Below are 16,750 nucleotides of genomic sequence, written 5' to 3' on the forward strand. Positions count from 1 at the left end.
GGCGGAGAATCTGTGTTAGAAGACAGAAAAAATGCTTTTAACCACAAGGAAACAGAAGAGAGATGCCACAGCGTAAAAAAGGTCAACTGAATATAGCCTTCTAAAAAACAAATGTGCAAAGGGAACTTTTTTCATTTTGTAAAAACAAGTGCTGCATATCAACTCTTATGTAAGTACTATAATTATTGAGTCAATTTATAAAGGAATTTCTCATTTTATGGCAAAGGGAATTTTTTTTAATAAGTCATTTTAATAAGTCTATTTTTATTGTTCTCCATTTAAGAATATTGTGAGCTTTAATTTTGTACTATGCTGACTTTATGTTGTCCTGGGAAGGATGTTTTCCCTTAAGCTAAAAGAAATATTTCTGCTACGGTAAATAACTAAACACAGAAGCAATTGTTCAAGCCCTATCGTTTGTTACATAGACAAGGACATGCTTGGTATTATATTTCAACAACTATGTTTATGAATATGTGTAGACAAGTCTAAAATGTTTACGGGGTCATTCACTAACGGATATCAAAGTGACTAAACTAAACTAATCCAAACTATGTAGGCTACTGTAGAGTCACCAAACTAAGAACTCATTAAATCAAATAGCTTATAGCATTCTTAATGGATCTCAAGTGTTCACAGTCATAACGCCACTAGATCATGTCCCGGCGTATGACCAAATAGTGAACTATCATCGGTCCATATAATTGTTGAAGATTTTATTACCTCGATCTTTATTCTTATAATCTAAGTTGCTTTATGTTTTTATTTATATTTCTTTATGCATACGGCTATGTTGTACTGCACACTTCCTCTATTATTGTTAAAAAGGTACTTAGCTCAGGTATCATCAACCCGGCCAGCCTACATAGTTTGTTTGGAGAAGTGGGGGCGTAGCACATTAACTTTGAAGAAGAGCTTATTTATAAACTAAACTAATGCCATTATTATATATGGTTTTCCAAAACCCACCTCTCAAAATGGGCCCTGCTATAGATAATGCAGGTTAATCTTTAGTAAATGACCCGCTCTATGTTAAAATGGACATTTACTGATTAATGGTGAACAAAAACCATTCAAAGAATCACAATTTAAATTCATTCAACTGAAATTTTTCACAAACAAGTTATTTCTTGAAAGTAATGTAGAAGTTTTGGTTATAAGAAAGGTTTTTAAAAGCATAGGCTTGTTAAATGGGTGTTGGCACATGGAAGGGACATGGGAAACCACAGTGCAATTTCAAAGTTTGTGCTTTCTGCTAGTGTCAAGTTTGTCTTCATTGCCATCAGACCTCAAGTGGAATATTCCACACTTAATATAGCAACATATAGAAAAATATGCAGAAGAAATAAATGCTTCAAGGCTCAGAAATAGGTCTCTGAGGGGATCACTAACACTACAGGCATGTCAGTTTTTTTAAACACTTTTTAATGCAGTGGTCATTTTTTATTCTGACTTTTAAAATTAGAAAACTACTAATCTATGTAGGAACTCAGTGCAAAACTGTAATGCAATCATAATAAAAATAAACTTCAAAGTAGAGCAACTGTTATTTTCACGAGATTTGTTCTAGAGTTTAAACAAAATGTCTCGAATACAAGGGAAATGACAAGTAGATCACTGCAATACTTAAAGCAAGAATAAGCAGTTTCACAGAACTAATTAGATTGTAAGCTCTTTCGAGCAGGGACCATCTCTTTCATGTTTAATGTAAAACACTTCATGCATCTGGTAGCGCTATAGAAATAATAGATAGTAGTAGTAATTATCACTAGTTCATATCATCAGAATCTCCATTCTAATCCACTACTTAACAGTGGGATTAGTAACTGCTCTAACTTTTTTCACAGGCAGTGATAGCAATCATGATTTGGATTTCATTAAAGAATCACCCTCAAAATGACACAAAAACTGAACAACAGAAAAAACATCTTTACAAATAAAGTATACAGGTATCATTTCAGACAGTAATTGAAGTTTTCAACTATTATACTGAGACTCTTAATTCTAAAAAGACAGTTGTGGAAAGTATCTTGAAGAAATTAGTTTGGTTTTGTTTCAACAACTAATATAAAGTATCAACATTTCATTAAAGATTCATTTTTTAAACTGATTTGAAAATTCACTGAGTGAGGTTAAAATCTCCTATAATCTACAGAGATGTGCATTTGTTTGATAGGAGATAAGAAGTTTCAATGACATTTCCCAAATCATTTTGACCCAAACTGACAGGAACAAATTTGGGGTTTTCTATATCATCAATATTGTATCACAATTTATCAATAGATACATTACTAAAGAATAATGTGTACCATTCAACAATAGAGTGCATTATATTTTGTTCTTTTGGTTTATTTATTCAGCAGCTTTTTATACTTGTCATCAAGTTAGTCTTACTCTTTATTCTTGTTCACATTTTAGGCAAGCATATTTACATTCATTATTACACCCCTTTATTCATAATGTTCATGCACCTTCTATATCACGGATTTTCCATTACTTTGCTATTTATAGTAACATATTCATGGGTTTCATCAGCACCTTCTGACAAACATCATTTCACTATTCTTTCACACCCCCGTCTAAGGTCCCGATTCACTAAAGTCAGTGATCGTCACTAAACCTGTTTTCACAGATTTAACGACGATCGCTGCTAACTGACCCGATTCACAAAACGGCCTACCGTGTGTATTTCTCCTCAATCGCCCATTTTCCGATCCAGCCATGCAAATTTGTAAAACCGCATGCAAAATAGCCAAGCGGTTGATTCACTAACATTTGCTTGGCTATTTTGCATCGGGTTTTACGATTCTAAAACCCGACTGCTGTAGACCTGTCAGTAACTTGTTACCGACAGGTCTGCCGGAGTTTTTAAAATATTTTTTTTAATGGACAGATATTTTGCGTGTATTACACACACGAAATATCTGTCCTATTAAAAAAAAAATTTAATCCCCCACCACCGCTGACGGCCCTCCCCAATGACCCGCCAACAATCGCATGCCCCCTCCCCTGACAATTGCTGTGACACCACATGCTCCCCCGATGCTCCCCCCACGTGAATATGGCAGAAGGGATGTCTACTGCCATCGGGTGACCCTCCACCCCCCATTTGTAACTTTAAGTTGGGAGCAGGAAGGGTGCTCACTCCCTCTTGCTCCTCCGCCGGCCGCTCTCTGCGCAATGCGGGCCTTAGACCCCACCCTGGCTCAGGCACCTTGGGCTCCTCCCTTGATAGTGAATCAATCACTGTTTGAAAATTGGCCAGAAAATCAGCCAACAGTGATTGAGTCGCTATCTTTAGTGAATCTGGGCCTAAGTTTTGAGTACATTGTTTTCATTTAGATTCTTTTACATCTAAGGTTTTATTAGACATTTCAAAATATATTTTTTAGGATCCCTGATGTTTTACCGAAACACAAACTGTGTTTGGTCCAATCATTTGGCAATTGAATCAGGTTGGGCAGACTGGATGGACCATTCGGGTCTTTATCTGCCGTCATCTACTATGTATGTTACTAAGATCTCAATCAGCTGTGTTTGGATTGATTTTACCCATGTACTTATGTGGATTTGATTTTTGAATACTGCATATATTTAATACATTTTGCATTCATTTATCCGCTTCTTCTTTGACATCCAGAAGCTAAAGTTCCATTTTGGATTTGTTTTGGAGTTCCTCATTCTGTGTGTGGAACACAGGTTTTTTTTTCCTTTTCTGGTGTTTGTTTGCATTATGCTTTCCATCAGCTGTCATCAATAAAAATTCTCTCATGTACCTTTGGCAACCAGGGAAGTGCATCATCTCTTACTGCAGAACCAAAGCCTCACAAGAATAGCTACATAATTTCTAGTTGCTACTCTGTAATTTTGGCCCAAAAGCAGATGAGGCACTTAAGCACTTCCTCAAGCTACCAGATGTGGTGCTCAAGCAAACTGACTAAATAAAACTGGCAGGAAAAAGCATGGCAACTTTTTTTAAAAGCAAGTAATGTTTGTAGTGCTCTGCTTCCATGCCCACAGTATAGTGTTGCTGAGCACCCTTCTTGACTTACCCTCCTTCCTAATTGGGGAGGGGAGGTTGCTTGGACAGAATTAACACCAGTGCTTCGCCTATCCCTTACATCAGTGGTTCTCAAACTTGTCCTGGAGGACCAATAGCCAGTCATGGTTTCAGAATCTCCCTAATGAGTATGCATTATCTTCACAGTTTGCTCAAATAGCTTTGAAATACATACCATTGAGAAAGCTATTTAATTCTTTAAAATTATTTATTACAACCTTTTATGTTCAATCATGTTATAAATATCAATCACACAATACAAAATTTTTCTCGTCAATCTTACAAATAGCAAGAAACCCTCCCTGCCTCCCTATGATTAGAGATTAACTGTAAAGTGTCCAATTAAATATCCAATCATATTATACTAATTATACCACCATTTTCCAAGTCTTTTCAGAACACCTTGTCACAAATCACTTTGTTCATTAGAAAAGCTGTAATTCTTCATAATTTTCATGCTGAAAAAAGTTTGCTAGTCAGCCATGCTCAGGAAGCAGTTCTATGATCAGCCATGCTTCCTGAGCTTGGCTGACTAGCGAACTTTTTTCAGCGTTAGAATTATGAAGAATTACAGCTTCTCTAATGAACAAAGTGATTTGTGACAAGGTGTTCTGAAAAGACTTGGAAAACAGTATACTACGTAGTATACTACGATTGGATATTTAATCGGACACTTTATGGTTAATCATAGTGAGGCAGAGAAAAATTTTGTATTCTGTGATTGATATTTATAACATGATTATATGTAAAAGGTTGTAATAAATCATTTTAAAGAATTAAATAGCTTTTTCAATGGTATGTAAAATAATGAATATGCATGAGACAGATATGCATATAATGAAGGTGAAAGGCATCCAAATCTGTCTCATGCATATTCATTATTTTACATACCACTGAAAAAGCTATTTAATTCTTTAAAATTCTTTTCAAAATTTTTCAATGGTATGTAAAATAATGAATATGCATGAGACAGATTTACATGCCTTTCACCTCCATTATATGCATATCTGTCATGCATATTCATTAGGAATATCCTGAAAACTAGATTGACTGGTGGTCCCCCAGGATAGGTTTGAGAACCAGTGCTTTATATTATGCCTGACTGACTCAAATGAACTTGTTGACCCATGAGCTGGAGGGAAATTTCATTTAAGACACTCAGCATTGCAATATGACTGGCAGGAATTACCATCATAACAGCAGGCATTTTCCATCCTTCTTTGAGTCTCAGAGTCACTTCCATATGTCCTCAAAACCTACTGGACCTGGAGACTTTAATATGAGTCTCCTGTGCCACAGTTTGAAGTACTGTGATCTGAGACAACTCTGCGCAGCCCTGATAATTTTATTAGTAAGTGAGGATAGTATTCACTAATTTCCACTTGGTCATCTCACCAAAGAAAAAGGTATAAGACTACATAAATCTATCAAGTTCTAACTATTATGACTGGGTAGTACCTGACTATACATTTAAAATGACTATAATGTCTGTCTTAAGCATAGTGAAAAATGCATCATCTATTCTTGAAATGATCATATGATTTCTGAGTAAAAAGCAAAAACATAAATGAAAAAAAATCCAACCCCACCAGAAATTAATTAATGAATTAGAGGACTCTTAATAAAGTGTGGTGCAACCTCACCTTGAGTATTTTGGTCACCATACCTCAAAAAAGATAAAGTAAAAGTAGAAAAGGTTCAAAGAAAAGTAACCAAAATGATAAAGAAGTGGAACTCCTCTCATATGAGGAAAGACTAAAGAGGTTGGGGATCTTCAGCTTGGAAAAGAGACGGTTAAGGGAGTTATTATTGAGGTCTACAGAATCCTATAGTAGAACATGTAAGAGTGAATCAAGTTTTCACCCTTTCCAAAAGTATAAAAACCAGGGGACACTCAATGAAATTACATGGGAATACTTTTAAAACAAATACGAGGAAATTTTTTTTACACAAAGCATAGATAAGCTCTGAAACTCGTTGCCAGATGAGGTGGCTATAGCGGTTAGCGTAACTAGGTTTAAGAAAGGTTTGGATACAGTGGCATAATAAGAGGGGGGGCAGACTGCCCCGGGAGCCGTCTTTGTAGGGGGAGCCAGCGCCTCTCCTCCTCTTCACCCCCTGCATACCTCTTTAAATATTCATCCGGTGCAAGCAGCATCTTCCAGTTGCTGCTCTCGCCAGGCTCGGCTCACTTCTGATGTCACTTCCTGGTTGTGGGACCAGGCTGTGACATCAGAAAGCAGCCAAGGCTGGAAAAAGCAGCAGGTGGAAGATGCTGCTTACGCCAGCGAACATTTGAAGAGGTAGGTGGGGGGCGCTAATGCAGCAGGGAGGACTGGGGGGGTGCATGGTGCAGCGATGCCAGGCGCCACCGCTCTGGGCGTCAACCTCCCTTGTTACGCCACTGTTTGGAAAAGTTCCTGGAGGAAACGTCCATAGTTTGCTGTTGAGACAGACATGGAGGAAACCACTGCTTGCTCTGGATTGGTAGCATGGAATGTTGCTACTATTTGGGTTTCAGCAAGGTATTGTGACCTAAATTAGCCACTGTTGGAAACAGGAGACTGAGCTAGATGGACTATTGGTCTGACCCAGTATGGCTGTTCTTATGTGGTAAAACCTGGGCTTAACATATTTTCCTGTGTGCTAAGCCCAGATTTAATGCAGCATTTATGGAGGGGACACAGAGATGAAGCGGGAAACTACAGGCCGGTAAGCCTCACTTCGGTTGTTGGAAAAATAATGGCGGTGTTGCTGAATCTAATGGGTTACAGGATCCGAAGCAACATGGCTTTACAAAAGGTAAATCGTGCCAAACGAACTTGATTAAATTTTTTGATTGGGTGACCGGAGAGCTGGATCGAGAACATATACTAGATGTAATTTACTTAGATTTCAGCACAGCCTTTGATACGGTTCCTCATAGGAGGCTCTTGAACAAACTTAACTGGGTTAGAAACTGGCTGTCGGACAGATGCCAGAGGGTGGTGGTTAATGGAAGTCGCTCAGAGGAAGGAAAGGTGAGTAGTGGAGTCCCTCAGGGTTCAGTGCTGGGGCCGATCCTGTTCAATATGTTTGTGAACGACATTGCAGAAGGGTTAGAAGGAAAAGTTTGCCTTTTTGCAGATGATACCAAGATTTGTAATAAAGTAGACACTAAAAAGGGAGTGGAAAATATGAAAAAGGATCTGCAAAAGTTAGAGGAATGGTCTAATGTCTGGCAACTAAAATTCAATGCAAAGAAATGCAGAGTAATGCATTTGGGGATTAATAATCGGAAGGAACCGTATATGCTGGGAGGTGAGAAGCTGATATGCATGGATAGGGAGAGGGACCTTGGGATGATAGTGTCTGAAGATCTAAAGGCAAAAAAAACAGGGTGACAAGGCAATGGCTGCTGCCAGAAGGCTGCTGGGCTGAATAAAGAGAGGTGTAGCCAGTAGAAGGAAGAAGGTGTTGGTGTGCAGGTCGTTGGCGAGGCCCCACTTGGAGTATTGTGTTCAGTTTTGGAGACCGTATCTGGTGAAGGACGTAAGAAGACTTGAAGCGGTCCAGAGGAGGGTGACGAAAATGATAGGAGGTTTGCACCAGAAGATGTATGAGGAGAGACTGGAAGCCCTAAATATGTATACCCTAGAGGAAAGGAGAGACAGGGGAGATATGATTCAGACGTTCAAATACTTGAAGGGTATTAACGTAGAACATAATCTTTTCCAGGGAAAGGAAAATGGTAAAACCAGAGGACATAATTTGAGGTTGAGAGGTGGTAGATTCAAGAGCAATGTTAGGAAATTCTACTTTACGGAGAGGGTGGTGGATGCCTGGAATGCGCTCCTGAGGGAGGTGGTGGAGAGGAAAACGGTGACGGAGTTCAAAGAAGTGTGGGATGAACACAGAGGATCTAGAATCAGAATACATTGCTGGAAAGATATGTCTAAGGTGAACTACAACACATGGTGGAATATGCTATGCCTTACGGTAAAATATGAAAGCATTATAGTGGAAAAACACAAGGCCACGAGTTCCTATACTAAAATATGGAGTCCGGTTTACTCCTATTGCAACACAGGCTGACGACATTCAGCTCATGTGCGGAAACATGACTGTCATCATTTAAATCCTGCTCTTACCTTATGACTCATTCCCAATGTCTGTATGGGTGTATGGCTCCGGTGTCTCTCTGGGTTTTGGATATTACATGTACTTTTGGCTGCGTGTTGTGCTGCTACTCCCCTCTTTCTAGATAGGCATGGGTCTGCCTACTGTATTACATTATGTAGATAATTTCTTGTGACTTATTGCATTGGTGCAGCCTGCATGTTCCTTGCCTTGTTAACATTTATTGTACTTAATATACCAAACTCAATAAAATTTTTTGAACTTAAAAAAAGAAAATAATAGTAAATATTGAACTAAGGCCAGTACTGGGCAGACTTGCATGTAATGTGTCTGTATATGGCCTTTTGGTTGAGGATGGGCTGGGGAGGGCTTCAATGGCTGGGAGGGTGTAGATGGGCTGGAATGAATTTTGACGGAGATTTCGGCAGTTGAAACCCAAGCACAGTACAGGGTGGAGCTTTGGATTCTTGACCAGAAATAGCCAAGAAGAAAAAATTAAAAAATATTTAAATTGAATCAAGTTGGGCAGACTGGATGAACCATTTGGGTCTTTATCTGCCGTCATCTACTAAGTTACTATGAGGTATTTTTAAAAATATTTTGTTGCAGGTTGTGCGCTCAGGTTGTCCTTAGGATGTAGCACCTACACAGAGTTAATACGGGAGCACCTACTGTCTTATATTTAGGACATCCTGGGTGCTCGTGCATTAACTCTGCATTATCCAGTTAGTACATGCTAATCATAATACACTATCTGGCTAATGCAGGAATGCCAACTCTACACCCATAACATACCCCTTTCAAAAAATATTTTTAGAAAAATCAATAACATGGTGGTTATGAAGAGGCACATGCAAACAGGTAAAATACTGCAATATGCTTTAACTTATTTCTGTGGTAGTTTGTTCTCGTGCACTAACACCATAGTTTGGTTAGCATTTTTGCTGCAATTGCTGAGTGCTACATGGGTGTAGTCAGGACCGCCATAAGGGCAGTACTACCAGTCCTGCATTCAGGGGCCCGGAGCTGACAGGGGGCCCGGGCTCCCCCAGGGTCCTAGGTAGTGCTCTAAGGCAGGGGCGCCAGTAGCTCCCCAAGGCAAAGTGAGTCGATCACCCAGGACTCACTTTGTCTTGGCGATCTAATCTATCGGACCGATCAGTCTTCCTCTCCCCGACGTCAATTCTGCAGTCGGAGAGGAAGTTCGGGCCAGCCAATCGCTGCCTGGCTGGGCGGAACTTCCTCTCCGACGGCAGAATTGACGTCGGGGAGAGGAAGACTGATTGGCCCGAAGCAGGGAGAGCATGCGTCGGCTTTGGGGCCTGTTATCCATTGGTGGGTCCTGTTCCCCGATGGCAGCGGCAGTGGCTTGGGGAACGGCAGGGAGAAAGAAAGAAAGGGGGCAGGCAGGGAGACAGAAGGAAAGAAGAGAAACAGAAAAAAAGAAAGAAAGATCAGGGAGAGAGGAAGAAAAAGTTGGGGGAGGGAATGAGGTGTGGAGAATAGAAAGCATACAGGCTGATAGAAGGGAAGAAAGATTGGATGCACAGTCAGAAGAAGAAAGTGCAACCAGAGACTCATGAAATCACCAGACAAGGTAGGAAAAATGATTTTATTTTAAATTTAGCAAAGTGGAGGCAGTATTACCACAGTTTTCAAAGGAATTTGCCCAAATAACTTAATAGTTAACTGGGTAAATTCCCAGAGATGAAAACTTCCCTTCACTTACTATGCACAGTTCTGAATTTATATCTGCTGTCTATATTTTACAATATGGTCCCCTTTTACTAAACCGCAATAGTGGTTTTTAGCGCAGGGAGCCTATGAGCGTCAAGAGCAGCGCTGGGCATTCAGCGCAGCTCCCTGCGCTAAAAACTGCTATTGCAGTTTAATAAAAAGGGAGGGGGGTATATTTGTCTATTTTTGTATGGTTGTTACTGAGGTGACAATGCATAGAATCATCTGCCTTGACCTCTTTGAAAAAAACCCAGAGTAGGAATGATAATTAACATTTTCTCAGCGTATAGTGTGCTTTGTGTTTTTTAATTTTATTGTTGGTAGATCATTTTGACTTGGTCATTTTAAAGTAGCTCACAAGCTCAAAAAGTTTGGGCACCTCTGAGCTAGAGTGTTGAAACTGTGTATTTCTATTTTATCCCCCCTTTTACAAAACTGTGGAGCGTTTTTTAGCGCCAGCCGTAGTGGTAGCAGCTCTGATGCTCAGAATTCTATGAGCGTCAGGGCTGTTACCACTGTGGTTAAAATCCACACTACAGTTTTGTAAAAGAGTGAGGGGTTAGTTTGTGATGACATATTCCATACTAGGCGAAGGTGTTTTCTGTGTTTGAAAGACATGGTTTTCTATTAGGATTGACGGTGTAGGATTGATCTGTGCTGGTCTGGCTTGTTTAGTTTTACAATGGGTGTATTGATGTACTGCTCACTGCAATATGTAAGATGCTGCTTTTCCTAGGTACTCATGTGTGACGTGTGGTTTGTTACTAAAAATCATGTTTTTCTTATAGATGGGGGGGGGTGCCAAAAAAGTGTTACATATGCTACGTACGCCACTGTACGTAAAGATACCAGAAAGCTGGCGTAGCAAAAACTTTAAGTAAATTGTTATTCTTCTAAGTTTTCAGTATTTAACCCTCCTACAATCTCACGGGCACTTGTTTCAAGTTTATTGAGATTTTGATTTAAACGCAATATCAAATATTTTCAATGCGTATAACAAAAATAAATTTGGGGAAATAAATAAAACCATTTGAACAATAAACATACAAACATATCCATAGATGATTAAAATTACATAAGGAGTACAAGGATAAACTACATTTGTTTAAAAATGCGTTCTCCGCGCCTGCTTATAAATTTGACTGGAAGGATCCAGCAATGTGGCCAGATGCCATTCAGGACAAAGACAGAGAAAGAATTGTGCAATTTGGATTAATGATGGAAGATGATTTAAAGCAAATGGCACAGTCTATGAGTAAAGATCTTGACGGACGTTCTTTTTATGAATATTTCCTCTATGCCAAATCACCCAATGGACGTGAGAAGATTTTACGGGACTGGCTTAGGTGGAGCATTAGCAGAAAAGTATGTGTGTATTCGGCCCATGGAAGAAGAGGGAGGGTGTCGGGGGGGGGGGGGAAGGGGTGCATGGGGGGCCCCAATAGGATTGCTCAGTAAGGGGCCCAGAAATTTCTGATGGCGGCCCTGGGTGTAGTTATACCACTGTTGATGTTTTGGAGGGAATTGTAATTTTAATTCCTCTTCTTTGCTAATCCAACACAGTCCTGACAGTGGGCAAGACATGAATGTGTTTGACACCTCTTTTTAATTAATAAAATGACTTCTTTTGGATTTCAATTGCTCTTTTATGATCCACCTTTTTTGTTTACTGCTTACTGTTTGGGGATCATATAAGATTCTCTTTTGCTGCTTATTTTATAATGGGGAATACTCATATGTAGGGGAAAAAAATTCCCCATCAGGTTCCACACAAGTTCAAAGACACACAGAGATTTTTTTCCAGGGTTTATGTTTATTAAAATCTTTCTATACTACCTATAAAGCCAAAAAGGATCAAAGCGGTTTACATCACAACATAATCATTTTTAAGAAAGGAACTCCATTAGAAAATAAGAAAGGAAAGAAATTAACATTTCTAAAACATATCCACTAAAACTGTTATATGAAATAAACATCTGGTTTACATGAGGGATTAAGTTAAGTCATTCTACTCATTGTTTAGTTCTAAGTATTAAAGGGTAATTACTAGACGCATTAAGGCAATATTGCATGTGTCTCCCCTTACCATGCATTAAATGGCATTAACAGAACCTAACACAGCTCTGAGACTTATCTATTCACTGAGGAAACACGACCATATCACAGCGGCATACCTCGAATCACACTGGCTCCCAATACAAGCAAGAATAGTAATCAAATTCTACTGTCTACTATTTAAAACCATTAATGGAGACAGCCTAGCCTACTTGAACAACCACCTAATCCAAACTACCACTACCAGACACAGGAGAACCCACACACCATTCACGCATCCTCCAATCAGAGACATCAAACGAAAAAAAACTGTACGATGGCCTTCTAGCCACACAAGCAGCAAAACTAGAATACCAACTCTCCAATTTACTGATCACGACCCCAGACTACGAAACTTTCAGAAAAGAAATAAAAACCATGCTATTCAAGAAATCCTTAAAGACAAACTAACACCGGAAGAATCATCTCAATCCCCTGTAGCAACTCGCTCCACTCTGGAAATGTCTAGATAACTTCCGCAAGGTAATGGCGGAATAGAAATCACTAATGTAATGTAATTATACTACATAATGCATGTTAGTTTAGGTTGTCATGGGCTACCTACTAATGAGATACAAAGCATGTAAACATATACAAAACACCTCATTATTATGAAACTTGAATAATACAGCTAGGGGTAAACTTTGTTAGCTGTATTATTCCTGGAAAAAATGCCAGCTCAAAGCTGGCATTATTTTTCCTGTCCTGGAGCACCCATTTTTCCTGTCCTGAAGCACCAAGTGTCCTAACGCTCCCAGGTAAGAAAAGTAGGGATAGCTAAATGGTCTTCCAAATAAAAGGTGGTTTACCACTGTGGAATTTGTTGCTTTCTTTTTTTGTGTGTATTTTTGGCTTTGTTTTCCAACACACCCAAGTGCCACCTTAAATGGGCTAGCATGGAAAATACAGATGCAGCTCCCACTCCTCTGGAGACCTCCCCTGGTCTACCTTAAAGTCATTCCAGATGTTCTTGGGTGGATAGACAGGAGTGATTCTCAATCACTTCTGCCCATGTTGGCAGCCAGGTTCACATGTCAGCCATAACCCCTAATAATAGCCTTGCAGGGGATCAGGTTGCCAGATAAGGGCATTTTTAAGAAAATTAAAGAGCCATAAGTTTCTAGATATTAAAGAAGATTTTAATAGAAGGCATACTTATTTGTTAATTGCAACGGAAGCAGCTGGGGCTCAACATACTAAACCTGCTTTTCCAATAAAGCATATTTAGAACTCATATGATGAATTAACCCCAATTAATAATAAAAAGTATATAACTAAGTCACTGTAGTTTTCACAAATTGATTCACAATATACCAAATATCATTTAAGGAAACATCTGGGAGATTCTGACTGAAAAATGTAATGAGGTAGATAGGACATTTTTGAAAGGCAGGAAAAAAGGTGCTGGTACACCATACTGATGCAAACTGGCTGGGGAAAAAAAAGCCTTTATTCTATCAGCCATCTCATCACCAAGCTGGAGATCTCTAGCCTTCCTTCATATGAAAGCCATTTCATCCCTTTAATCATTTTAATCTCCCTTCGCTGTATCCACTACGTCTTTATTGAGCTGCCAACCAGAATTGCATACAAAACAAAAGGAATAGACTCAACATGGATTAATAGATTATTTATTTCCTAATAATTCCTAACATTGATTTTTGGGGGGTCCCTGCTGCAACTGAGCAGAAAATCTTAATATATTGTCCATGACGACAACTAAGGGCTTCTTTTACAAAGGTGCGCTAGCGTTTTTAGCGCACGCACAAGATTAGCACACGCTAGCCAAATTATTACACCCTGCTTAAAAGGAGGTGGTAGCAGCTAGAGTGCACTAAAACCACTAGCTCACCTTTGTAAAAGGAGCCCTAAATCTTTTCCTTGGTGGTGACTCCTGGTGTGGATCTTAGCATCATATAGCTATAATTTGGGTTATTTTTCTTAATGTGGTTGGAAGCAGCAGTTAGGATCTGCGTACTGATAACCTGGATTTGGCGCTAAGGCCCTGAAGCAGTGGTAACCGGCCACGAAACGATCGTCGGCCTGGCCTGTTTGTGTTCAGTAGTTTTTACCATTAATCATTCTTGGCTATTTTTTGCTCCCACCTGCTAACTTTAAACTTGTGTGAAAGTTTTTTGCCTATGATGCTTTGGTGAAAGAGTGTGGGTACACCTTTCCGTTTGTCTGAGGCTTTTCTTTCGCTTAAGTAATAAGCTAGCTTTCTTGGCTTGTGTGGTGCTTTTGTTTTGGAGTGATATTTTTGAATCTTTGTCACATTAAACTTGTCCACATTAAATTCCATCTGCCATCTGGATGCCCAGTCTTCCACCCTCCTGCAATTTCTCATAGTCCATATGCAGTTTAAAAACGGAATAATTTTATGTCATGAACAAATTTGATCTTTTCACTTATCACTCGCATTTCAAGATCATTTATAAATATATTGAAGAACAAGGGTCCCAGTATAGATCCCTGTGCTACTCTTATTATTTATATTCCTCCACTGAGAGAATTGGCCATTTAATCCTATTTCCTTTCTTTTAACCAGTTCACAATCCATAAAGGACATAGCCTCCCATCCCATGGTCTTAGCGGTCTCCTGAGGGATTTTGTCAATAGCTTCCTTAAAATTCAAACACTATGTCAATTGATCCACCTTTATTTAGGGGTTTATTCATGCTTTCTAAAATGTAGCAGATTGGTAAGGAAAGACTTCCCTTGGCTAAAATCATATTGATTCTGTCCAATGTTTGTCTATGTGTTTAGTAATAGTCTCCACTCAGTGGATCACACCTGGAGCCCTTTTAAAAATTATTGTTACATTGGCTACTTTCCAATGTTCAGGTACCAGATTACCAATAGGTCGGTATTTCATTTTTTAATTTTTTCAGTACTCTGGGGTATATACCATCCAGTCCAGGAGACTTGTTGCTCTTGTCAACTCAGTCTGTTACATCTTCCAGGTTCACAGAGATTTAATTCAGTTCTTCCGTATCAACTTTATACACCATTTCTGATACATGTAACTCACTTATATCTTCCTCAGTAAAGACCGAAGCAAATAATTCATTTGGTCTCTCCACTATGCCCTCCTCTACTATGCCCCTTTTTCTCCTTGATGATCTAATGGTCCAATTGACTATCTCACAAGCTTTCTGCTTATGAGTTTTGCCTTTGCAAAGCTTCTGCTCAAATTCTCTTTTAGCATTCTTTATCAACGCATTGCATCTAACTTGCATTGCTTCCTGTTTTCTTCATTTGGATCCTTTTTCCTTTCTTGAAAGATGTTGTTTTGGCTCTAATAGTTCTTTTACACCACCTTTTAATCATGCCAGCTGTCATTTGTCCTTCCTTTCACCTTTTTTAAAACGTGGAATATAAAGAGTGTCATAGCAATGACTGGACTGAGTTAAGAAAGGGATATAGAAACGTGGGATGCGCTGTTGAAATGAAATAAGAAAAACTAAACATTGTTAATTTTTAAAAATTTGGTTGCCATGGTCATCAACAGGTAGGGGTGATCCTGTCTGAATGGGGGGGGGGGTCTTTTTATTTGTGTTAACTTTAGGAGCAGAAAGAGCATGGGGTGATGCCCAACATGTTTTTCTTTCTTTTCTTTTCCTTTCCTTTATGCCTGCTGAAACATGATATAAATGCACCCTAGTTAGGCATAATAAGAACAAAAGATTTACTGCTGCTGGGTCAGACCAGTGGTCTATCGTGCCCAGCAGTCCGCTCTTGCAGCAGTCCTTAGGTCAAAGACCAGTGCCCTATTTGAGTCTAGCCTTACTTGCGTATGTTCTGTTCCAGTAGGAACTTATCCAACCTTGTCTTGAATCCCTGAAGGGTGCTTTCTCCTATAACAGCCTCCAGAAGAGCATTCCAGATTTCTACCACTCTCTGGGTGAAGAACTTCCTTACATTTGTACAGAATCTTTTCCCTTCTAACTTTAGCGAGTGCCCTCTCGTTCTCTTCACCTTGGAGAGGGTGAACAATCTCTCTTTCTCTACTAAGGCAATTCCCTTCAATATCTTGAATGTTTCGATCATGTCCCATCTCAGTCTTCTCTTTTCAAGGGAGAAGAAGCCCAGTTTCTCTAGCCTCTTGTTGTATGGCTATTCCCCCAGTCCCTTAACCATTGTTGTCACTCTTCTCTGGACCCTTTCGAGTAGTACTATGTCCTTTTTCATGTACGGCGACTAGGGTTGGATGCAGTATTCCAGGGGGGGAGGGGGAGTACCATGGCCCTATATAACGGCATGATAACCTTTTCAGATCTGTTTGTGATCCCTAGCATTCTGTTTGACCTTTCACCGCTGCCTCGCATTGCGCGGACGGTTTCATTGACTTGTCTACAAGTACTCCCAAGTCCCTTTCCTAGAGGCTCTCTCCAAGTATAGCACCGGACATCCTGTATTCGTGCATATGATTTTTGTTACCGACATGCATCACCTTGCACTTATCCACGTTGAACCTCATTTGCCATTTCGTGGCCCATTCCTCAAGTGTATTTATGTCTCTTTGTAGACCATACTCCCTTTTGAGTTACACATTAGTAGAGTCTGGCACCATGCCTTATAGAATAGGGCACAGCCAGATACATATGGAGATTTTAATGAATGCCAATTAACATCAATAATTGGTTGTTAGCACCAAATTATTGCTATGAATTGCATCTTGCATGCACAATTTTTGGCACAATATATAGAATTCAGGGATAAATATTTTGCAGGAATTAG

At 39.4% G+C, this 16,750-nt stretch overlaps 2 protein-coding genes across 8 annotated transcripts in view; one reads left to right on the plus strand and one right to left on the minus strand.

Moving 5' to 3' along the window:
* Positions 1–16,750, minus strand: part of UBAC2 (UBA domain containing 2) — a 579,805-nt gene that overhangs the window by 315,251 nt on the left and 247,804 nt on the right. The gene's annotated exons all lie outside the window — the stretch shown is intronic.
* The window catches only part of GPR183 (G protein-coupled receptor 183), a 40,696-nt gene that overhangs the window by 12,903 nt on the left and 11,043 nt on the right, over positions 1–16,750 (plus strand). The window contains exons 1-2 of one of the 3 annotated variants that reach the window (XM_033949106.1): positions 87–169; positions 1,848–1,949. The exons of 1 other annotated variant lie outside the window; for it this stretch is intronic. In XM_033949106.1, the coding sequence (XP_033804997.1) occupies positions 1,897–1,949 (53 nt within the window). In that variant the 5' untranslated portion in view covers positions 87–169; positions 1,848–1,896. Of the gene's footprint in view, positions 1–58; positions 170–1,847; positions 1,950–16,750 lie in introns of those variants that run through there. One more of the 3 variants, XM_033949107.1, reaches the window with a different exon arrangement.

This window comes from Geotrypetes seraphini, chromosome 6, assembly GCF_902459505.1.
Source record: "Geotrypetes seraphini chromosome 6, aGeoSer1.1, whole genome shotgun sequence".
Taxonomy (NCBI): Eukaryota; Metazoa; Chordata; class Amphibia; order Gymnophiona; family Dermophiidae; genus Geotrypetes; species Geotrypetes seraphini.